This window comes from Lepidochelys kempii, chromosome 7, assembly GCF_965140285.1.
Source record: "Lepidochelys kempii isolate rLepKem1 chromosome 7, rLepKem1.hap1, whole genome shotgun sequence".
Lineage (NCBI taxonomy): Eukaryota > Metazoa > Chordata > Testudines > Cheloniidae > Lepidochelys > Lepidochelys kempii.
In genome coordinates this window covers 88,191,186-88,217,417 of record NC_136386.1, presented here as the reverse complement: position 1 = coordinate 88,217,417, position 26,232 = coordinate 88,191,186, and the positions used below count along the sequence as shown (strand labels likewise).

General features: G+C 38.6%; 1 protein-coding gene across 6 annotated transcripts in view; it reads right to left on the bottom strand.

The window, feature by feature from the left end:
* The window catches only part of PCDH15 (protocadherin related 15), a 1,335,873-nt gene that overhangs the window by 475,524 nt on the left and 834,117 nt on the right, over positions 1–26,232 (bottom strand). For all 6 annotated transcript variants that reach the window (XM_073353680.2, XM_073353679.2, XM_073353690.2 and 3 more), the window contains 2 exons: positions 13,950–14,110; positions 7,501–7,656 (listed from right to left, as the gene is read on the bottom strand). In XM_073353680.2, coding sequence (XP_073209781.1) covers positions 7,501–7,656; positions 13,950–14,110 — 317 coding nt within the window. The remainder of the gene's footprint in view (positions 1–7,500; positions 7,657–13,949; positions 14,111–26,232) is intronic.

Sequence of the window (26,232 nt, the reverse complement as noted above, 5' to 3'; positions counted from 1 at the left end):
TTGTAATATAAAAAAATAACTTGACAAAATATGTTAAATCTTCTAACCCTACTTCTTCCAGATTTTCATTTTGGAAAAGTTAATGGCAAATCTCTCAATTTTCTCTTATATTCATTTATTCAGTGCCATAATTTGTATGGTGATTGCAGACAAATAAAAGCCAACATCCAACCTATAAAAAGTTAATTGTCCAAGATCCTGATAGGGTATCTGGTCCACACAGGCAGACCTCTGTGTACATGTGGAATCCACTGGTTTCAGAGATCTGAATGCTCAGATCAGATTGCTGGATCAGTGCCTTAGAGAAGATATGATCAAAAAGGGCTATGAAACACTTGAAGAGTAGAGGGAAGAAAAGACAAGTCTTACACAAGTAAAGCTGTATGTTTGCATTGGTTAGTAAATGCACTCATTTTGAAGTGGGCCATTTTGAAGTTTTATTCTTCCTATGTACTGTTATTTTGGGAGGAATTTGGTGAGGGGAGAAATGAGTGGGAAATTGAAAGAATTAGGTCTTTCAGAAGGTCTCTCAGAAAAAGTGTTTTCTGTATATCATAACTGTCAGGGCTGGGCTGTGGGCAGCCTGTGTGCACTAGTCTACTAAGTTGCAGTCAGGAGACGAGTAGCAGAAACAGGATCAAACCAGGTCAGGATACCAGGAAGTCATGGTCAGGCACCAAGTTGCAGGTGGCAGGCAAATAGAATTGAGGTCAAGCTGGGTCAGGATATCAGGAGGTCAGGGAGAGGCACCAGGTTACAGACAGCAAGCAAATAGCAGAGTCTGGGACAAACCAGGGTTGAAAGCCAGAATCTAGGGTCCACAGCAAAACAAGCTCCGAAGCAGAAGCAAACAGGCAGTCCGCATTGTTGCTCAGACAGCTCCCTATGATGGCTTCCTGGTTGATAAACCAGCATGAGCCAATCAGTAGGCGGTGAGGGACTGCCACCCAGGACCTGCTGGACAGTACTTCCTGAAGAGCCTAGCTTCACAGGGCCTTCAGCTGAACCCCAACCTAAGCTCTTGTCACAAATTTAAATGGAAGGGTAACCACCTTTCTGTATACAGTGCTATAAAATCCCTCCTGGCCAGAGGCAACATCCTGCTACCTGTAAAGGGCTAAGAAGCTCAGCTAACCTGGCTGGCACCTGACCCAAAGGACCAATAAGGGAACAAGATACTTTCAAATCTTGGGGCGGGGGGGAAGGGTTTTGTCTGTCTGTGTGATACCTTTGCTGGGAACAGATCAGGAATGTAGCCTTTCAACTCCTGTAAAGTTAGTAAGTAATCTAGCTAGAAAATGCGTTTGATTTTCTTTTGTTTAATGGCTTGTAAAATTAGCTGTGCTGGAGGGAATGTGTATTCCTGTTTTTGTGTCTTTTTGTAACTCAATGTTTTGCCTAGAGGGATTCTCTATGTTTTGAATCTGATTACCCTGTAAGGTATTTACCATCCTGATTTTACAGAGGTGATTCTTTTACTTTTTCTTTAAATAAAATTCTTCTTTGAAGAATCTGATTGATTTTTCATTGTTCTTAAGATCCAAGGGTTTGGGTCTTTGTTCACCTGTACCAATTGGTGAGGATATTATTATCAAGCCTTCCCCAGGAAATGGGGTGTAGAGCTTGGGAGGATATTTTGGGGGAAGACGGCTCCAAGTGGTCTCTTTCCCTGTTCTTTGTTTAAATCGCTTGGTGGTGGCAGCATTCTGTTCAAGGACAAGACAAAGTTTCTACCTTGGGGAAATCTTTAAGAATAAGAACAAGTTTAGGGGGTCTTTCATGTAGGTCCCCACATCTGTACCGTAGAGTTCAGAGTGGGGAAGGAACCTTGACAGCTTCCAGTGGTGATACAGAAGCATCAGCAGCCTAGCACCACTATAGTCCCAGATTCTACTCCCACAGGCTCTTACAAAAACATTATAAGTTTCCAGATATTAGAAGGGATGTATGGAAAGAGACTGCTGCCCATTTCTGAATTTAAAGGAGACTCTGAAATTCAGATACATTTGACCATGCAAATGTTTATCTTCTCTTTCTGTAACACTTGAGGTCTTCTAATTGTGAATGAAAATGAAAGCCTACACACAACGATACAAAACAAGTAAAGACATGCAAGATCTATTGGGTCCAGTTCGTCAAGGGCTTTCTGCTAAAGTATGGGGTTGATTTGAAATTTATAATTTTAACATGACAGAAGAGCAGATTAGCAAGATTGGGAATTATATTAAAATTAAAATAGAGCTCTCTACTTTTTTTTTAAATATTCCTTATGATGATTTAAAGACAATTTAAACATAAAAAAGACTTAAAATATTAGGAATTCAATTTATTAAAATGATTTCCCCCTTGATGTTTCTGATAATATCTAATAAATTAAACTTTGACCACAAATAGTTTTCTTGTAATTATACTGTCTATAATTATAAAATGCATGTGTGAATATCTAGGATAATCTCCATTATAAATAGATTTCTTTCTGTCAAAGTTTAGAGGTCATACACACAACATTTTTTTTTAGTGTCTTCATATTAATTACACAACACAAATATTTTCATTATACCTCATATGTAAACCAAAAAGGGAAATAGAAAGGCCATAGATAATTCAGAAACAGTTTACTACACTCTTGTAGTTTAAACTGGAAAAATGTTGTATTCTGCTGGTAATTGACTCTCAATAACTTTTTAAAATTACTCTCTAAAACCATCAAGAAAAAAAAACTTATCAAATTTCAGGAACATACTTTTTTAATTAATAAGAACATTAACTCAAAGAGTACTGCCGAAAGGCATGGGGATGCCATGTCAGAAGATATAAGCATAACAATGATTAAGAAAAATAAAGTATCTTATTAAACCAGGATTCCAACTGGCAACAAGAACACTGCATCTTTGCCCAGTGATGGTACAAATGAGTGACCATAAGATAGTTGTATCATCTTGCTAAAACTCTGTATTATTATTTGATACGTTTTTCTCTCTGGATTTTAGGTCAGCTGATAAGAATAAACTGTTGCTGCTTTACAATTGTTTGTAGTATGACAATGCCAGAAACATCACTTGTCTCTTGTTTTACTGTAAGAAATTATTAGAAACCCTTTGGTGGCTCACATCATAGTGCATATGGGCACTTGAGATTGTTGTGTGTATTTCCTTGATGTGGGGCAAAAAATGCTTCTAGAACAGGTTTTCTGGTCAGCTAGCACTGTAAAGGTAGAATCCACCATTACCATATAGAGACAGATTTCAAAACAATGTTTCATCCTAAGAAGGTCCTTATCAGTCTCATACAAACAGTATTTTGTGACCTCCAAATGCATTCACAAAAAGGAAAGCTATTTGGTGTGTGCGGACAGATAATTCTAGTCAAACTTTCCACTTTGTACAAATACTTAAAAGAGTAAATGTACTGCGCAGATGAAATGTGCTGTTCCCCACAAGTTTCTGGCACACTTTTTAGGGTTTGAGAAGCTGCCTCAGCAAAAATGCTATTCCAGGCATCCAAAACCCCCTGTATTTGCCAGCGGGGATGCAGAGATGAATACTCATGTAAAATTTTGATTTCTAAGAATAATGCATTAAAGTGTAAGTCTTAGAGTCTGCTCCTTACTTGCACAAGCTAACAATGCTTATTCTTATGTTTGCTACCAGGGTCCTATTCTAAATCCTGTTTTGATTCCCTTTAATTTTGCCAGGGAAAACACCATAGATTCATAGATACTAAGGTCAGAAGGGACCATTATGTTCATCTAGTCCAACCTCCTGCACAACACAGGCCACAGAATCTCAACCACCCATTCCTGCGAAAAACCTCTCATCTATGTCTGAGCTATTGAAGTCCTCAAATCGTGGTTTAAAGACTTCAAGGAGCAGAGAATCCTCCAGCAAGTGACCCGTGCCCCATGCTACAGAGGAAGGCGAAAAACCTCCAGGGCCTCTTCCAATCTGCCCTGGAGGAAAATTCCTTCCCGACCCCAAATATGGCGATCAGCTAAACCCTGAGCATATGGGCAAGATTCACCAGCCAGATACCCATCACCCAGAACCATTTCAAGGTTATAGTCCAGCCATAAGAGTTTTCATCCCCCCCCACTTCTTGTGCAAAGGTAGAAGGAAATTACTCTAACAGTTTCACAGTTGAAAGCAACTGATATGTAATATGTTTAGATTATTCACAGTGTGGCTAAGTCCTTTTGTGTAATTAGAATTTCAAAAATACTTAGTTTTAGGACATAAAACTTGGCATTCTCCAAAATCATCTACACCAGTTAGTTATTTAATCCACACTGGTTAGTTTTATTGATGTAATTAAAGATGGCAACAATACATGAAAACAAAGCGACTGAACTAAGATTGTACAGCAAACATAAGTATGACTCCTCCTAATTTTGGAGTGTTTTACTTTGCATTCCTAATGTTCTTTTAAAAGTGAGGTGGCTTTTAATGTAATTTCTTAAGTTTTACAAAAAGGAAACTGAAACCCCACAAATGTTCTACAATGTGGAACTATACTGCCCTCCACAAAGGTCATTAGTAGGTTAGAACCTCTAGAATCAGAGCAAACAGAATTCACGTATTCACTTGAGCTATTACAGTAACAAGTAGTAGTAGTAGGTTGCTATTTTCTATATGGAAAAACGTACTTTGCCAGTAGGTTTCACAAATATTTGCTTACAGTAGAAGAATGGTGACACTCAAGAATCCAGGGTTCAGTTGCAGGTTCTGCATGGGAATGTTCTCTAGTCAGAGACCCTTCACTGTCCTCCACATGCTTCTATTGCTGTACTCATCCTTTGGCTCCTGCCACATCCCATGTTGCTCCTATTTCCCCCCCTTCCACCAGCTTCTGGCCATGTCCCTTCCCCCTCAGTTTTTACCTATCTGTCCCCCGGGTTCTTAGTGCCCCCCTCCCATCACTCTCAGTATACCAATTTTTCTCTTACCCATCCCTTTGTATCCATGTAAGGGTGCTTCCTCCTGCTCCCTCCGTGCTTGCGGATGTAAGGTTATTATAAGGGGGCATTGATAGCATAGGAGAAAGAATGTTTCAGCAACAATGACCAAAGAAGGTAGCCTGAGGCAGAGAGCTGGCATGGGAAATTTCAGCCCAAATGATTAAAGTTGTAACTGAAAACAGAGTCTTATAATAGAAGTTTTAGGTAATCTTAATGCTACCAGTGCTGCCTATCATACTACATTTATCTTATTTGTCTCTTGATCACACATACTTAATCCTCCTTTTTTCTTGAAGCAAAAACAAACAAAACAAAAAACTGCTACTAACCTTTCTGTAGTATTGATCTTCGAGCTGTATTGCACATGTCCATTCCAATGTAGGTGTGCACGCACCCTGAGCACAGCTGCCAAATTTTTTTTTCTCTTAGCAGTATCCGTTGAGTCAGGTCCGGCACCCTCTGTTGTCGCATGCTCATAACACTGGTATAAAGGGCCCTGCCAACTGCGAGCAGCAAGACGACACAGAAGGGGCACAATCATACCTACACTGGAATGGACATGTGTAAGCAGTCGAAGTAGTAGTAAACTTCTACCCCTACATTTTACTCACTTGCATGAAGAAGATAGTCTCAAAGAACTTTCTGGTCAGAAGTCTAAGAAACCACTTGTGCCTTGTACTGTCACACTCAGCATGTTTTCTTTTGCACGTGGGTTCTCAGACTTGAGTTTAGACTTATAAATATTCAGTTTCTTTTAATTAAAATACCCAAGTGTCTGGAAAATATACATTTTGGGCTAGATTCTCATTTCAACCACAACCCCTTTCTGGTACATTAGTGACATACAGGGACTGTAGCAGTGGGAAAGGGCTACAAGGAAATTCCTCTAGGGCAGGAGTAGAGGAGGGCTGGCTGGTCTGCCTGGCCTTATGATACCACCTTCCCAGTCCCCATAGCTCTTGCTGTAATAGCAGGGCCTCACAATTGCTGTAATGCTGAACCACCCTAACCACTGGAGCAGCCCAGAATACAGGAGAGGTATAAAGCTACTTTTACTTCCCTCCTGTGTACTGAAAGGCCCAGCACAAAACCACACCTGTTATCTGCATATACACTTTTATTGGGCTTAGCAGAAGTTTTGGATGAACACCTCAGATTCAAGTTTATTTATTAAATGGCTTTTTTCCCCTCACCCACTTCTGGCATGACAACTCATGGTTTATTCAGAATGGGGGAAATTATCTGGGGTCAGTAGTCAAGATGTCTCAGTGTCTTCCCATTGACTTTAATGTCACCCACCCCAGTTTTTCCCTGAGTTGTACAATGGATGGGTACTTGAAGTCAATTTTGTGTAAACAAATGGTGTGGGAGGTAGCCCCTCTCTGCCTGATCACTCCACCAGCCTACTGTGAGGTAATGCTAAAGTTGCACCACAGTTGCCATTTTCTACATATATATATATATATATATATATATATATATATATATATATATATATATATATATATATATTTCTTAACCATGGTCTGTACATATCTCATAAAGACCATCGAGTTCAGACTATTACAAGCTTTCACAAAAAGCCATACTCAATATGGTTTTATAGCACAATCACATAGTATGCAATCAGTTGTTTTAACTGCTTGTTTTTGGCGTTGAAACCTTCTGCTCTCCCATTGGGGTGTCTGGACCTTGATTGTCACACCCACCAAGCTGAGTTGCCAGGAACTCTTACTCTCTGTGCTGGCTACCATTGTTATCCAATATAATGTTAATATATAAAAATAAAAAGGAATCAAGTAAAGTGAGACAGGCAGAGGAGAGAAAGTAAACAGAATAACTTAGTTTTCACAAATATAGCAAAATCCATCCCTCAGTTCCCAAAATCTCAGATCTCTTGTTTACTGAGTTAGTTTGCAGTTCCAATCATTCCCTGATACATAAACAAGATAAGTCAAAATAATTCCATTTGTGAGGCCACTTAATGTACAGAATAGAAGTAAATTAAACATTTACACTGGAATACAACTTTGTCAAAGGATTATTGTTTCTTTCTTTAAAAAAATGACTCCTGACTTGGCATTCGTTTTCCACAAGTTCCTTAGTTGTGCCCCTGCATTTATGTAGTAATAGGAAAGCATTATCTTATGACACCGTTCAATTCTGTTGATATATTTATATATTCAATTATTTTTATTGCACTTAAACTGATGCTTTTATTCATTGTGATCCAGTGTAAGGACCTGGTTTCTTCAGCAAATGGCTCTCTAATGCTTACAAGCTAAAACTATACAAGCACTCTGATGAGAACTGTGCCAAACTTTCTGCTGTATTTGCAGATTAACAGCTTACATATTAAAAACTCCAATATAATAACCATGCCACATCTTCTAGAAAAAAATATTATCTAGAAACAAAAAGGATTCTTACAATTGAAGGGTTTTTTTAATATGAAAACAAGAAAGAGGATGGGAAGAAGCATTTTCCAACTGTAATCTACACCAAGGAAATGGAGAAAAGGAAAAAAAAGATAAAGTGAAGCTGACCTCATTTACTGCCACATAGTACCGCTGCTTCTGAAAACGAGGGGAGTTATCATTCCTGTCCCTCACCACAATCCGTACTTCGTGGTAGATAACGGTGCCAACTTTTTTGTTAATGCACTGGACTTGAACAACAATGGATTGAATCGACATTGGTGGCTGTAAATGAGAAAACACATATTTATAATACACAGAAAGGTGAGGCATAGACCGAACTTCCTCACTACAGTCAATATTGCCTATGTTTACTATAGACAACTATGTTTTCTATATCATTCTATTTACTGTTATTTTACATTTCTGGATTAGAAAGTTTCTCGGGACAGTGCCCTAAACAGAACAACCTAGACCTATTTTTGCAACATGTTTAAAAAAAAAAGTTAGGTAGAACTAACACATGCCTCTCATATAGCTTCTCTTGCAGCTTGTCAGTTCTACTAGCATGTTGCTGCATATTTCAAAGTAAAGATAGTGATTTTTAAAAATTTATTATCAATTGACACATTCAGAGGACAATAAAATGACATATCTTTGTATGAATATTCAAAATATTGCAAAAGAGACTGATGAAATATATGTCTTTCCATTACAATTTCTAATCCCATTTTGAGTAGTAGTGTTTGAATTGAAAGGTCACACAGTTCTTGGAAACAGCATCAAGTGCACTAACACATCACTTACAGTTGCCAAGTATTCATAATTTAAAAACAGCCAGGTCACCTGTAAGGGTAGGCATGCCAGAGTCCAGTTCCTTCTACAGCTGTAAGGAGCACTGACAGAATTTAGCCAGCAATACATTCTAGACGTAATGGATAACTGCTCTAGATAAGAACTTCCTGTGGCTAATATAACATACATTGTAATCTTACATTCAAATGGATTACATTCTATTGTATAGGAAGGTCGTAAATATGTCAGCAGCAAGCATGCTTAGTAGATTAGTGAGAGTTTAGGGACTGAAAAATGTTTATGAATGTGCTTGAAAAAAACAGGGATTGTGTGTTAGAACTAAATCTGTAAGTCAGTCAGGCTAATTTAATTTAATGTATTTCCTTAAATAGGTTCATTGAAGTAAGTACAATAATGATCCATTTTACCAAATGTTTCATTAGTTACCAATGCTAACATATACAAAACACAAGCATTTGTTTTTCTTCTATATTAAATACCCACAATTTAACAACAAAGTATGGGCATACTGGATCTATTCAGCAATATAACCAATTTTTACATTATATTTTTACAAGTCATTCAGAGCTCAAGGTACAGCTGTTTCTTATATGGCAAGCATATTCAGGGACGGTCTTTAAGAAATGCATAATTTACTTGATAAAATTAAATGGTTACTAAAGCTGTGTTACAATGTCAACATATTTATTCATATACTCAAAAAAATCCCAAAAAATCTAATTCCATAAAAAGGATTCGTGAAACTATGACTCTTCTCTTTGTGAAATGAAAAATAATGAAAATATGGGCCTTAAGTAAACAAGGGGTGATGTCTTTCTGTTAAATCTCATCTCTGTATTCCTACCATTCCCATGTGGCTAGTTCTCAGGATACTCAAGAGACAGCTTTTTTTTCATTCTGTATTATTTTCTGTGACAGCAGCTGTGCCCAAGTGAGGACCTCTAATTGACAGTTTCTAGATAGAGTAGAACCTCAGAGTTATGAACTGACTGGTCAACCACACACCTCAATTGGAACTGGAAGTAAACGATCAGGCAGCATATATATATATAAAAAAGACAGCCCCCTCCAACCCCCGCATCAAATACAGTACAGCACTGTGTTAAATGTAAACTACTAAAAAAATAAAGAGAGGGATTTAAAAAAAATATTTGACAAGGTAAGGAAACTGTTCCTGGACTTGTTTCATTTAAATTAAGACAGTTAAAAGCAGCATTTTCTTCTGCATGATAAAGTTTCAAAGCTGTATTAAGTCAATGTTCAGTTGTAAACTTTTGAAAGAACAACCACAAAGTTTTGTTCAGAGTTACAAACAACCTCCATTCCCGAGGTGTTTGCATGACTCTTGACTCTGAAATTTGCTGTCCCCATTGCTCTCACTGAGCCAAGGTATATTTATCTTTTGCATATTAGATAAGGCCCATATATTTTGCTTAAGGTTGCAGATGATTTTAGGATTATACCTATAGACTCCGGGTGAGTCTGTTTACGTGGGTATTGATATTTAGTGCATTCTTCCCCCACCCCCATTTTACACAAGCACTCAGTTTGTTGTTGGTGCATCTGCAAACAAAAATTGAACTTTAAAAACAAATAAGTGGCCCAATAAGCACACAGTGATATCCTCAGAGCCATACAGGCAGTATATATGTGTGGATGAGGCCCACATAACACAGAGAGTTGCCCATGCGGCCTACGATGGTAAATAGGTTGAGAACCAGTGGCTTGGACTGTTCAGAAAAAGTACACTGTTCGTACTCACAAATTCAATCAGTTGAATCGAATAAGATTGGCTCCTCCTCCCTCAAAATAGTAAAACAAACAAACAACCTTGGAAACAAGCTAAACCCAAACTTTTTAAAGCTTCATTTGTTTAAAAAAAATAAATTAAAAACACACCAGTTATTGCTCTTATGTTACAAACCGACATGTGCGAGGGCTCCATCAGATGAGAGGTACCCCAAAACTTACTATGTGCTTGAGAGCTTGTGAGGTTTAAAGAAAGTTTAAGATATGGAGTGGTTGTCAGTTTAGGGAGGTTTAGCACAGTTCCTGTGTGTCTGGCAAGTGGGAAGGATCTCTTTTGGCTCACTTAGTAGATGTGCTGTCTAAGGACCTGAAAAATTAATATCTCAGTTGTGGTAATATGCAAGATACACAGTATAAGTTTCCATAATGTTTGATCTCAGAGTAAGTTTCACTGAATATTCATTTGTGTGTTGGTCAAAGAGACAGGTAAAACAAAGGAGAGAAAAGGAGAATGGGTGTTTCCAGGTTCAGGCCAGGTGAAAATCTAACAACTGATTTCATCTGGATCACAAAGAGTAGTAAATTGACATGGAAGGGACAGATGGGAGATGGAAAAATCGGAAGGGACTTCAGGAGGATTACATTAATTTACTGCAAGAATAAAACTGTACTTTTCGAGTACAGTGGGACTTCAATTTCTGCTGGATACCCAAGTCTCCTATACTAATTTGATTTTCAAGTTCAAATAAACCCCAAAAATTGAAAGTTAAAACTCCATCAAACTATCAAGTTTCATACAGTTTTCAAATGGAACATTGCCAAAGATCTAATGTTTTTCTAGATTTTGTATGGTTTCAGGCTTTGATATGAAGGGTTTGCATGACTCCAGTTTTGAATGTTTAAGAAAATCTAATGAGCTCATGAAATAAACATAAGTATTTTTACATTAAATAAATGCAGCCAGAGTCTCTTCAGAATTCCACAGATCCCACAGGTATTCCTGTTTCTGAAGAGGAGCTGTGTAGCAGGGCTTTTGAGGGAGGCAAGGATCTTGAAGACATGAGGGGACCCTTACCTACGTTTTTCCACTGGGATTTTTACATTTTTTTTTATTTTTTGACTGAGGCCACATGTATTCTCAAAATATTTCTGTTCACAGTCAAAGAAATTTGTGAGGCAAACATGCAGAATTTCATTCCACACTCACCCTTTTGTATTTGTCCATTACTAATATTATATAATTAACTGTAAAACAAGCAATGGATGGCACCAAAATCATAACCGTAGAATATGCTGGAAATATTACCAATACAATAATGCATAAAAAGCCTAAAATAAATGTACATCCATTTCCCATGTAGTGACCTATTTTTTTCTCTTTCTTGAGAATGTTGCCATGGTGGAGCATTAACATAAATTCATAGCACTATAAACCACTTTCAGCTGCAATCAAGCCACTGTTAACCAATACAGAACAGCAATCAGGTCAGCAAGTTCTCTCACTAGATAGTGTATGGCATATGGAAGGTACAGGTATTCACATTACATTTTGAAAGGCATGTTATCGGTCTAGAATAGTCTAAATATAGTCACCTCCACTTCAGCTACTGTGTATCCCTGACAGTGAAGCAGTCCTTTTCAGAACACAACTTTAATAATTCTGTAAACACAGTTACATTAGCACAATCTGGAAGCAGAACGGTTATAAATAAACAGTCTAAATCTCAATATAGCGCCAACAGAGCTATACTACGTATAAAGGTTGAATCAAGGCATCTTTCTCAGTTTTCAATATCCACATGAACAGAGATCTTAAGCTGGTGTAAACTGGCACAGCAACTTTGATTTCAACGAAGCAGAGGACCTGGCTCAAAAAAAGTACTTTCTTGCAGAATGTGAAATTTTAAAATAACCAGAAGGAAGAGAGAAGAGACTAAAAACAATTAGATTTTTAAAATAAATCTGTTTTTTTATAAAATCAAGTCATTGCACCAGATGACAAAGTTCAAATATATAAGTCTGCATTGAACAATGTGTTTTAAAAGGGACACAGCGAAGAAAAATTATAGTGGTTGGTTTTGATCTATAAAAGCCTATGAGGTTTAGATCTTGGCTATTTAAGAGACTCTACCCTCCTTTAATTTAATGTTTGTGTGCTGTTCTTAGTGTCCAAATTCACCCACTTTCCGGCATAGGTAGTTATTGTTCACTTAAACAGAAACAAAAAATAAAATTTAAGTGTGCTTCTGAGTTTGTCTTATTCCTACGGTTTCTCCCTGGCCCTAGTTAGAGCTAAAAACTCACTTAGTGTAGTGAGTTTGGAAGAATAGTTCTGCATGTCTATGCTGGGTCCTAGGATGTCAGGTTCTACTACAGTTTCTCTCCTAATATTCTGTCCAAAACCGGAGCTCAGATGAAGCACAGGGGATGCTCCAAGCCCTATCTACACATGTCTTTGTCCAAAGAGATTATTTAAGAGGGGATTGAGTTTCTTTGTTGGGAAGTTGGTAGAGTTTCCTGTGCCCATTCTGCTGTGCGTTTCTCTACGTGACTTTGCTAATTATTACAGATATTTAGAGAATGTGATGGGTACACTTTGCAAATGAAAAAAAAATACGAAATAAGGAAAATTGCATTCAATTAGGCAAATATATATATGTAAATTAAATCAGGGATAATTTAAATAAAACTAATTTCATTTCATTATTACTCTTTGTTTACTTAATGCATTTATTTCACTATACACAATGAAAATAAACTGGTCATTTGGGACCTAATCTATGCCCACTGCAGACAACAGAAAGATTCCTATGGACTTTAGCAGGTTTCAGATCAGGCCCTTTCACTTCTGTCTATAGTCAGTTTTGAGTTGATTTTACATTCAGGTTCCTTGTATTAACACACTGCTACAATGACTGGTGAGCAAACATGTAGGAAGGATACTGATTTGTTTTTAGGAGTATTTCTACTGAATGAAATATACATCAATGAAAACATTCCTGTTGCCCTTAGATTTTGCAAAGGTTTGTTTTTATAGAACCCAGATTTGATATGATAATGCTCCTTTAAGATTTGTGAGGACTAAACAAAAGAAACAACACAAGGTATAAACTGGTGTTCTGAGTAAGAACACAACATGCTTATTTGAATCCTCTGAGGTCCTCTTATGTCTACATAATTGGGCTCTAAGTCTCACAAGTCTAGATTCTCACAATTTTTTTTTTTTTTTTACTCCTCGCTTCTGGCTGGACAAGTGCTCCAGGAGAGGACTCTCATGAGGAGGTATTTCAACACTTCTGCTTCCATCCAGAATCAAAAAGCAAAGTTATGTGAAAACAAAAATAAAAATGTAGAGGGGAGTAAAAAAAAAAATCTACCTACTTTTTTTTTTAAAGTTGAGTTTAGGTCAGTTATTACTTTATTTTCACCAGCTCACACATCTCTACTTTACTGCAGTCTCGACTAGTTTGTTGTACAAACTTTTAGGCATGTACCTTGACAGGTATCTGTAGCAGGTGACAAGTTAACATCAGGAACCAAGCTAACTTGCCCAGGCATCCTTTCTATATCTTCTAGAAAGAGAACTAGATGAATTTTTCATCTCCTTGAAATTATTATGTTTATGATAAATCTTGAACATTAAAAACAAACAAAAACATTAATAAGGGAGTGTGCAACAATACATGGCACTATTAACTTGTTACTGAATGTATATAACTACGTAGGTACAACTTGTAAATGTGAACTTCCCATGCTGTTGAATGTATTGATTATGTCATGAAATACCATTAATTTAAAATAGGTGCAGAGATGTCTTCTGTCCAACAACATGAAGGAATACCCATGGTGTGTCTATAAAACAGCGAGTCAGAATGTTTCCTGAATCCAGTTACTACTTTACCTATTTTTTTTCTAGTCACCCTTAGAAAACTTTCCATTTCTAACTATTAAATGCTTGCTTCCTGGTCGAAGATTTAGGGGGTGGGGGGAGTCTGGAAAATAAACAAACTAACATCTCTGTCCAGATGTCGTCCAGTACTGTTTAGGTACAGCCTCTGGCTGATAGGATCCAGAATCACCCAGTAATCGATGTTGTCCTTCAGTGATAGTTCAATAGTGGGGTCAGTCCCTCCTGCTGTCCCTTTTATTAGCATACTGTCCACTAGGATAGTGCCTGCAAGAAAAAAAAAGAGAGAGAGAGAGAGAGAGAGAGAGAGAGAGAATAGGTTCATATGTGTGTACTATACAGCAAATTTCAGTGCATTTGAATAATTCACTTTCATTCTAATTCTTTTTTTTTTAAATATTGTGGGTTTTAATGGTATTAAAAAAAGAATATTCCACCTCAAAAGGCCTATTTTGGCTAGCTATGGTATAAACTATTCCAGGGACCACTGGAATGAACTCTTTATACAAAACACTGCAAGTTTTACCTTGGTTATTAGACCCACTATCTAGATTCTTATTTTCTGTTAACCTCATGATTCCCCCGTCCCCCAGTCATCTTATCATCCAACATTATCATGAACAAAGGAAAATACTGTAACAGAGACTAATATTTCAATTCAGTGACTAAGGCTTCTGATATAAAGAGTGCATCAGAAAAAAGAAGAAGAAAAAGAAAAGGAAATAAAATGTAACAGTAGTAATGGATGGTATATCTACACTGCAATGTAAGCCCAGGGTTAGTAGAGCTTGAGTTAGCAGACCCTGGGTTTGCTAACCTAGGGTTTGAGTGTTTACATTCATTTGTAACCCCAGGTAGGACGGACTCTTACAGACTCCTGGGGCTCCAGCATCTACACTGCATTAAGAGAGCCTGAGTCCAACCACCCATATTCCAGACTTCCTAGTGCCCTCCCAAAATGTCACCATTCTAACCTTTTGTTCACAGCGTAATGTGGGAAAACTTGACTGTCAACCAAATTTGACTGTCCAGAAGACAAAGTAAGTTGGCCCACAGGATTGGGGGATACTTTTGACAGACTCCCAGAGGATAAGTCCAGTGGGGCTGCATCCACACTGCAAAGGAAAAGCATTTGAAACCTGGGTGTCAGCTTGACTTAGGCTTGGGCCCTCCATCCTCCATAGGGTGCTGGGGCTCTGGGTCTGAGCCCTGGGTTAGCACAATGTGAACAGAGACAGAAGGACGAGCGGTTAGGCTTGACGAGTTCCAACCCTGGACTTCACTGCAGTGTAAACGTATATACAATATCTATGGAAAGATTTCATTTTTTGTGTAGCTCTATAAGAGAAAAACAAATTGTAGCATAAAGAAATAAAAAAACTAGACTCTACAAAATAAAAGCACTGCAATTTCCCCCTCTATGATGTGGCATTTCTGGGGCATTCAATTAGTATCATACATTAGTCTAATACAGACTATAGGTTTTCACTCTTCTCCCCCGACTTTCTCTTCTCTTTTGGTTAAATTATTGCCTAATAGTTCTACCTAGTTAGCAGCTAGTGTACATTACTTAATTAAAAGACTCCAGGTGATGGAGAATTTACTCCATTTGATTAACAGTTACAAAGATTAACTGCCCTCACTAATGAAAATTTTACACTTGAGGTGTCCGGCAGTCCATGTATTTGCCTACGCCAAGAAACGTATAGACGTCAGCCCTATCCAACCTTGGCTTTCAATAAAGGAGATAATAATGATGACAACTGTTAAATATTTGCATTTTACTTCCAGTTTGACGTTGCTGGATCTTGTTATACATTTGTCTGCTAGATAAAACATCCTTTTAAAACCACATAATTTTTTTTAAGGCACCCGGCATTGCCCACTATTGGAGCTGTTTGGTCTTTGGCATGTTCTATTATGGCAATTCCTATATTCTTAAAACAAACTTTCATTTTGCATTTTTATATAAATCCACAATAAAGGCATTTGAGATTTCTTGCTGAATTATAAACATTTGAAAACAAGCCTTCTATCATTATAGTATTATTTTTGTATCTTATTAAGATTCTAACATTCAATTTCTGTTCCTTAAAATGTTTGATCATTTTAGGTGCACACAGCCTGCTTTTGTCCTTAGACTAAAATGCCAAGTAGATAACCTACTGACAATAATCTAAAGGCACAGAAAAGATTTTGATACAATATGAAATGACAGTTTCTATGCTTTGTCTCTATAAGTGGAAGTAGAGAGGCAGAAATATTTCCAAATACCCAGAATGCACCAGTTTGCAAGCAGCTTACATGATCAGTCTAAGGTGTTGTGGTGTTTTTTTTGTGCACATCAAAAAAACAGAACCAAAACACACTGCAATGCTCAAATTTAAAACCAACTAGTATTTCAATAAATCAGAATAGTCCACTGATTTCTATGGAACTTACCATCTCCACATACCATCCACAAGACAGAGTGGGTAAGACTGGAATTTAAAAATCATTAAATTAAAAATATAGTGCTAGAAGGCTGTAATTAGATTTGTGTGTGTGATTTTAGTGCCTTAGCATGTGCCCTGAAAGTGGTGGTATGAAAGTGGGAAGGTGACAAATGTCGTGGAGTTTCATAATGATTATTGTTCTGTACCCCAAAGGTGTCTGAGGTATGGGATTTCTATGACAAAGTCGGAACACTGGGGGACCAGACAACTTCAAAATACTCTACTACAGTCACAAGACCTGTGATTACAAGTCATGAAGCCTCAACAGAGCTAGCTGCCAAACAATGGCGCAACCAGATGGACCTTTTCACTTGAATGGCTTGGCTGACTGACCACAAAAGAAAAAGATTGAGACAAAAGGAAGACTTCTAACCTACACCCTAGAAACAAAAGCCATTAACATATTAGGTAAATGGGGTCATGCATTCAGAGGGAGATGGGGCTTTGAGAAAAGGAAGTTTCTTCTAAAGGGGGAAACATTCTCTGGATCTCAATAGCTCCTGGGCTTGCTACAATTATGTAAATTGGATATGTTCTGTTCCTGTAACTCAACAGGGAAGACAAATAACTTAGCTTATATCAAAGCATAAGATTAGATGAGTCTAATATGCATGTGTGATGTTTGTTGTTTTAAAATTATTTTCTCTCGTGTGGTTCTATTTGCTGATAAACCTACTTGTTTTAAGAAGGCTGTTCATTAATGTATCTCACTGGTCACATGTTCCAAAATGAAGAAAACAGGTGTGGAGTCAGACTTGCACAATAATAAGTGGTTGGCAAAGATGGGATATTGAACTCTGATCCCAGTCTAAGAGTAGGAGAATTGCATAGTTCCACTCCAAGAGTGGGACGGAGGGCACAAGGCTTAACACCAGAGGGGGGCACACAAAGAACAGAAAGGAAACAGGTGCAATCAGTCGAATAACCATGACAGGGAATGTATGGGAAACAGTATTAAAGTGGTTGAGTGTTGTGATGGTAGTAGGCTACTGCCTGTAGAATGGTATTGTGTCAGACGTGAATGTTGACTTAATTTATTATTTCTTTAATGTTTGTATTTCTGTATAGCAATACACCTGAACTACCATAATTTTAGGCTAGCAGGTTTTTATTAGTGGGAATATGCTAAGGAAACATTGAAGCAAAAATAAACTTCCATATGACATAACTGCAAAATTGTTATGAATGAGTTCAAGCATAAGAAAGGTTTTGTTGGACCTAAACCAAAGCCAAATGAAGTCAAAGCAGCTCTGCCTGTGAACTATTATTTTACAATCAGTCATATGAAACCTTTAGGACATTTCTGCATCTCTGGCGGGGTTTGCTGAGGATAGCAAATGTGCCAGTGATTCAGTAGAAGTCAACTGAAACTCAGTTGTTTCAGCTGACTTGCCTTTTCACTTTTTGAGGATTCTCTTAAACCCTAATCTATCAGATAAACTTTAATGGGAAATGCTATACATGAAGCAAAGCCGGGGGGAAAAGGTTTGGCACAAATTTATAGAAACCAAATTACACCAAGTTTTGTGAAGCTTTGTCTGGGATATACATTGTGTCAGGGCATTTATATTGCCCTACTGATGTACTTTTCATTTCTAATACACTGATATGTTCTAACATAGCATTACTCTTGGTTTGCAATCACATACATAGTTATGGCTGTGGGGTTATATGGCATTCATGTTTCTTTTATTGGGATATGTATGTTATTGAATCTAATCAACTTCTAGCTTACAATGAAATATACATCTAACAATATTTAAAGCCCAGTTGTGTTATAGGCATTTATTCTTATCAAATGAAATGTAAAATAATTATCTGTTGAAGTAGACATCAATAGATGAGAATTATGACAGATTGGGAAGTAATTAATTGGCATATGACTGAGTTTACATACATATTCACAGAAATGAGTATATGATATAGTGCCAGAAAAAAATAAAAGTCTTTGGAAAAATGAGCTGCAAATGACAATGTTGATATGATGTAAGAAGTTGACTATGGTAAGTATAATTAGAAACTTGAATTCTGTGTCCTTATCATTGGTGACTGTATGAACCATCAGTAATACAAATCAAACCTTCACTTAATATTACAATGATGACTCCGAAGTCTGTCAGTCCTTATTGTGGATTAATATTTCCTGCTACACTGCATTGGTCTACAAAAATAAACTGGGCATCCAGGGTATGACTAGAGTTATCTGTATATGAAACAAGACACTAAAAATGTGACATGCACAAAGAAGTCTGAGTAGATGTAAATGGCTAGAACACAATCTAAGTTTCAGTTAGATTACTGATCTTTTGGAAATGAAAATTCAACATTCTTTATTATTATAAAGAGTACATGTAGACACAACTGAGTTACTGTCATTGCCACAGCCAAAAGTTACGGCATTTAAGCAATTTTTTATGCATTCAAAGCCAAAACCTATTTCATTTAGCCTAGGTATGGCTTAAGGAAAAGGTAGCAGGAAATATGCAAAAACAAGGAGGAGTCCTTGTGGCACCTTAGAGGCTAACAAATTCATTTGGGCATAATGATGATGTAGGTCCAATAAAAAAATATTACGTCACCCACCTTGACAAAGCAACAACTTTGGAAGTAAGCTGAGAACATTGTACATGTAACACTGCACTTCCATCGTTTAAGAAGAGGGCTAAGAAAGAAAAGCTGGCTTTGTAACTTGCAAAATTAATATAATGGGATACTCAGTAAGGAAGCCCTGCCACTGACGGCCAGCAGTTTGACGCTAGAATGGATCAGCTAGAGAAGGAATGACTATTAGTGAGAAAGGTAGAGTGCGTGATGATTTTATGCAAATGCTATATATGATTCCATGAAACCAACTTTTTTCCATGAATCTACCATAAACACAGAAGCAAATCTCCTATTGACCTTAGGAAGCTAATGCATAAGACATTTAAAATGGGGGGAAATAGACATTTTGCATTCAGATTCATTATGAGGTCATTGATAGTTATTTTTATGTAATTTAAAGATAATGCCTTGATTCATCTTTTGTACATTAACCACCACAAGATCTTAAAATTTATAATTAAAAATGAAGATAGTCCGGGGGCTAGTGATGAAAATTTTAGAAGTCAATGGGGCAGATCCTTAGCTGGTGTGAATGAACTGAAGTCAATGGAGCTATGACACATTATACCAGCAGAGGATCTGCTCCACTATGACATGACTGGTACACTGCACGGCTCTCGATAAATACACTTGGTAAACAGACGGTAATATTTAGATATACATTATCTGTATTATTTATACAGTATCATCTCAAAGCAACCCACTTTGGTATAGAAACTGGTATATCACACAAGCTATAGCACCTATCCTCTGCTAAGAACTACACAGCTGAAGGCCACTTGTATAGCTCTTGGGGCAAGATCACGGCTTAAGTACTAGATAGGATCATGTAAGTAAAATATAGGCACCTTTGAGATGTTTAACACTTCATAGCAACACTATAAAGGAGTTTGTAGCAAAAAGTGAGGAAGAATGTATAATTGAAACTGCAGAGCGAATTTCAATGAATCAGTATGGGCTATATCAGGGGTAGGCAATCTATGGCATACATGCCAAAAGTGGCATGCAAGCTGATTTTCAGTGGCACTGACAATGCCTGGATCCTGGCCACCGGTCCGAGGGGTTCTGTATTTTAATTTAATTTTAAATGAAGCTTCTTAAACATTTTAAAAATCTTACTTACTTTACATACAACAGTTTAGTTATATATTATAGACTTATAGAAAGAGACCTTCTAAAAATGTTAAAATGTATGACTAGCACGCAAAACCTTAAATTAGAATGAATAAATAAAGACTCGGCACACCACTTCTGAAAGGTTGCCAACCCCCGGGCTATATGTATGAGCCTCTAATACAACATTTCTTGTTCTGAGCATTGAAGACCATTCACTTTCTTTTTTGCATTTATGTTAGAATGAGTCAAAGCCCAGTGAAGTCAGCAGAAATCTTCTGCATCATGTTCTTAAGTCATGTAAAGTGAGGAAGTCCTACGTTTAAAATATATACCCTTCTATCTAAACTCAAGTCTGAATTTCACTGAAAAACAACAACCACCCATCATCAAAAACTTAATTTTACAAGAAGGCATATTATTTTATATTGAGTACATTTTTTAAATCAACTACAATAATTCACCCTTCTCAATCATCATGACTCTGACAGAAAGCTACTCAGTCTCAACAAACCAAGAGTTTACAAGTAGCAACACCACCGAGTATGAACCCAACCAACTAAGACCGCACACTAGCAATACGTTCAGACGTTCTTGTTAAACCCTGGATTTGTGCTGGACATGGCCCACCTTGATTATCATACACATTGTAAGGAGAGTGATCACTTTAGATAAGCTATTACCAGCAGGAGAGTGGGGTGGGGGTAGAGAAAACCTTTTGAAGTGATAAACACCCATTTTTTCATGGTCTGTGTGTATAAAAACATCCTCACTGCATTTTCCACTTTTATGCATCCGATGAAGTGAGCTGTAGCTCACGAAAGCTTATGCTCAAATAAATTGGTTAGTCTCTAAGGTGCCACAAGTCCTCCTTTTCTTTTTGCGAATACAGACTAACACGGCTGTTACTCTGAAACCTGGCACTAGCAATAACCACTCATTTTACTAGGCAAACTGAAGTCTGAAGAGATAATTCAGGAAAGCCCAGATTCATCTCTGTTTATGTTATTCCAATCAGATTTTAGCAGAGTAAACCCTCCCACCTATGAGGAAGCCTAGGTATGATACAGATGCCATGTTCATTAAAATAAAAATTCACCTCCTATTTGGTGATAGAGGATGGGATAAATGATCTGCTGGCAGTGAAATGGTGCAGCTCTAATGGGGCATTGCTCTTGGAGATCAGAAACACGCAAAGCTGTGACATCTCTGTCTGCTGTTCACAGAAGGGAGGACCTGCTTCCCAGTGCTCTTCCTAAATGTATCCACTACTGACCAGCATAGAGAAGAGGAAAAAAATGTAGAGGAAGCTCTTGGAATGGTATTCTGCCATCTATTGAAGTAGTTCTGGTTTCCATTTGTACAGAATATTAGCATTAGCTACAGAATATGAGTTGCACCTGGCATGATTCCAGCTCCTCCTGTGGCAAACTTCATCATTTCAATAAGCTCTAAGCAGTGTTTACACAACAAGCAGCAATGCTCCTGTTTTCCACTAAAAAAGAGCAAATACACATACGAACTGCCTTAAATTTATTCTGAGTTCCATTGATCACAAAATGATTTGAAAACAGGGATTTTTCTTTTAAAAATAGTAGTAAGTGGATTAACTGACCTGTTAGTTGCTTACTTTGATATTCTGTATAGTTTTCACAGCTAAACCCGCATCATATACTCTATATCTCCACATCTGAAGATATATTTCAGTAATGCAGGGTGAACTGAATAGAAATAAGTTGAAAATCAATGGGAAAAGAAAAACCTATTTACAGAAAGTGTATTGTCAACTCTGTTCTGCCTTTACTTAAGCACAAGGTAACAGATATTCATATAAGAAAGAAAATACAGCACTATAAAGACAGATATTGAACTACTATATTCTCCACACAAGAATTAAGAGTACAGTACCTTAGATAGTTGCCATGCACATCTCCAAAAGTGGAGGTGGCAACACAAAAGCAATATATAACAATATCTTACCCCAAGCTGAGCCACCTAGATGTTGTCCTTTCATTATATTTTGCACCTCTTTAAAGTTAAATATGTTCAGCAGCCTTGACTTCTTACTGTACCAAAAAGGAAGGAGGCTCCAGAAGAAATTGGGCACCTCAAGCCTTCACAGAAAGGGATAGGACTAAGTTAAATGAAAAAAAAAGGTGTATGCATATTTACAACTCAGAATTGAGGGTGTCTTGTTTTGACCTTGGGCTGTTCAGAAGTCTAGCACTGAGATTCTGTGGTGCACCTCCAGAAGCAAAACACAGAAATACACAGCCCCCATGGGATGCTACGCTACCTTTATGTATCATCCAAAGTCAGGGCAATATTAATTTTCCTGCAGGGCCTATCTCTATTGAAGAACACATTTCAAGGGGGGAGGAGCAGTATCTGGTGGAGCCATAAATTGGGAGAATCCCTGCCAGAGGGGGCTTAGTGGTGCAATATGTAGAGCCCTACACAGATACAAAATTTGCAAACATGGTCCATGGATATTCACATCTGTGGATATCCGCAGATTTTCAAGGCTCTAGCAATATGTCTCTCTCCGTTAAAAGTGACAGGAGCTGTCAAACTTTCATACAATTATTATATTTCTCCAAATCTCAACAAAACCCTCACAGTCATATCCAAAGATTAACTTCAAATTTCATAACTGTCACGTAGTTCTCTAGAGTAGTGCAATAGACTACACTCTGTTATGAAGAGTTCCTTTTTTAAAAAAAAAGGATTATAGAATCATAGAAGAGTAGGATATGAAGAGACCTCAGGAGGTCATCTAGTCCAAACCCTTGCTCAAAGCAGGACCAATACCTACTAAATCATCCCAGCCAGGCCTTAAAAACCTCTAAGGACGGAGATTCCATCACCTCCCTAGGTAACCCATTCCAGTGCTTCACCACCCTTCCAGTGAAATGGTGTTTCCTAATATCCAACCTAGACCTCCCCCACTGCAACTTGAGACCATTACTCCTTGTTCTGTCATCTGCCACCACTGAGAGAAGCCGAGCTCCATCCTCTTTGGAACCCCGCTTCGGGCAGTTGAAGGCTGCTTTGAAATCCCCCCTCACCTTTCTCTTCTGCAGACTAAAGAAGTCCAGTTCGCTCAGCCTCTCCTTGCAAGTCATGTGGCCCAGCCCCCTGATCATTTTTGTTGCCATCTGCTGGACTCTCTCTCACCAGTGCCGAATAGAGGGGAATAATCACTTCCCTCGATCTGCTGGCAATGCTCCTACTAATGCAGCCCAATATGCCATTAGCCTTCTTGGCAACAAGGGCACACTGCTAACTCATATCCAGCTTCTTGCCCACTGTAATTCCCAGGTCCTTTTCTGCAGAGCTGCTGCTTAGCCAGTCGGTCCCCAGCCTGTAGCGGTGCATGAGATTCTTCCTTCCTCAGTGCAGGACTCTGCACTTATTGTTGTTGAACCTCATTAGATTTCTTTTGGCCCAATCCTCCAATTTGTCTAGGTCACTCTGGACCCTATCCTTATCCTCCAGTATATCTACCTCTCCCCAGTTTAGTGTCATCTGCGAACTTGCTGAGGGTGCAATCCATCCCATCATCCAGATAATTAATAAAGATGTTGAACAAAACCGGCCCCAGGACCAACCTCTGGGGCACTCCACTTGATACCTGCTGCCAACCAGACATCAAGCCATTGATCACTACCCGTTGAGCCGAACAATCTAGCCAGCTTTCTATCCACCTTATAGTCCATTCATCCAATCCATACTTTTTTAACTTGCTGACAAGAATACTGTGGGACGTTGTACCAAAAGCTGTGCTAATGTCAAGATACATCATGTCCCCATAGCCAGTTATCTCACCATAGAAGGCAATCAGGTTGGTCAGGCAAGAATCCATGTTGACTGTTCCTGATCACCTTCCTCTCCTCCAAGTGCTTTAAAATGGTTTCCTTGAGGACCTGCTCCATCATTTTTCCAGGGACTGAGGTGAGGCTGACCTGTCTGTAGTTTCCAGGGTTCTCCTTCTTCCCTTTTTTAAAGATGGGCACTATATTTGCCTTTTCCCAATCATTAAGATAGATAACTTAAATAGTGGGAATAGAGTAACTGAATGTACTAGTATTCCTAAATTGAGAGAAGGTGCAGCTCTCTCCTCCCGGTATCTGTCCCATGGCCAACCTTGCTGCTTCTTGTACTTCCCTCTCATGGCCAGGTTTAGTGGTCACCCAGCATAGGACTGGGGCAGGAAAGGAATTAAGAAGAAGGATCCCCTTATTTTAGGCCCCTCCATCATTTCATCTCCTCTTCTATTTGTAGCTAGTTCATGACACTCCCTTTTTTATCATTAGCCTTCTACTTCACTTCCCAGTTACAGCCCTTTTCCATCACTAACCTCACATTCTCTCTAACTTTTGTTCTTTTAACTTCCGTCCCCTAAGTGAGACCACTGTCCCACTCAGGAGTGAAGTCAGGAAGCCTGGCTCATTGTATACTTGAGGTTGGTTTATAGATTGGAGCAGGTCATGGAGCAGGTCCTCAAAGAATCAATCCTGAAGCACTTGCATGAGAGGAGAGTGATCAGGAACAGCCAGCATGGATTCACCAAGGGAAGGTCATGCCTGACTGATCTAATTGCCTTTTATGATGAGATTACTGGTTCTGTGGATGAAGGGAAAGCAGTGGATGTATTGTTTCTTGACTTTAGCAAAGCTTTTGACATGGTCTCCCATAGTATTCTTGTCAGCAAGTTAAGGAAGTATGGGCTGGATGAATGCACTATAAGGTGGGTAGAAAGCTGGCTAGATTGTCGGGCTCAACGGGTAGTGATCAATGGCTTGATGTCTAGTTGACAGCCGGTATCAAGTGGAGTGCCCCAAGGGTCGGTCCTGGGACCGGTTTTATTCAATATCTTCATAAATGATCTGGAGGATGGTGTGGATTGCACTCTCAGCAAATTTGCGGATGATACTAAACTGGGAGGAGTGGTAGATACGCTGGAGGGGAGGGATAGGATACAGAAGGACCTAGACCAATTGGAAGATTGGGCCAAAAGGAATCTGATGAGGTTCAATAAGGATAAGCGCAGGGTCCTGCACTTAGGACGGAAGAACCCAATGCACAGCTACAGACTAGGGACCGAATGGCTAGGCAGCAGTTCTGCGGAAAAGGACCTAGGGGTGACAGTGGACGAGAAGCTGGATATGAGTCAGCAGTGTGCCCTTTTTTCCAAGAAGGCCAATGGCATTTTGGGATGTATAAGTAGGGGCATAGCGAGCAGATCGAGGGACGTGATCGTTCCCCTCTATTCGACATTGGTGAGGCCTCATCTGGAGTACTGTGTCCAGTTTTGGGCCCCACACTTCGAGAAGGATGTGGATAAATTGGAGAGAGTCCAGCGAAGGGCAACAAAAATGATTAGGGGACTGGAACACATGAGTTATGAGGAGAGGCTGAGGGAGCTGGGATTGTTTAGCCTGCAGAAGAGAAGAATGAGGGGGGATTTGATAGCTGCTTTCAACTACCTGAAAGGGGGTTCCAAAGAGGATGGCTCTAGACTGTTCTCAATGGTAGCAGATGACAGAACGAGGAGTAATGGTCTCAAGTTGCAGTGGGGGAGGTTTAGATTGGATATTAGGAAAAACTTTTTCACTAAGAGGGTGGTGAAACACTGGAATGCGTTACCTAGGGAGGTGGTAGAATCTCCTTCCTTAGAGGTTTTTAAGGTCAGGCTTGACAAAGCCCTGGCTGGGATGATTTAACTGGGAATTGGTCCTGCTTTGAGCAGGGGGTTGGACTAGATGACCTTCTGGGGTCCCTTCCAACCCTGATATTCTATGATTCTATGATTCTAAGATTGTAAAATAAAAACAAACTTATCCAGCATTTAAAAATATTTTAGCAAAATAGGATGACAGGAATTGCCAAACTGGATCAGACCATGGTCCACCTTGCCCAGCATTCTGTCTCTGACTGTGGCCTGTGTTATGTTCACAGCATGCACACAGAGAAGTTAGATAAAAGCATAGATATTCTTGCTGGAAGGCTGCAGTGTAAAATTACTTTATTTCTTAAAATTCTGAACTGTAAAACATGAGAGAGAGAAAAGGGGCTTGCTCCCTAATACAGAGGCACAACTCCCTCCACTTGCTTGAAGCTGACTCCTTCCAGACTGACATGGATCACACACTTTCCTAGCCTGCAAGGAGGGCC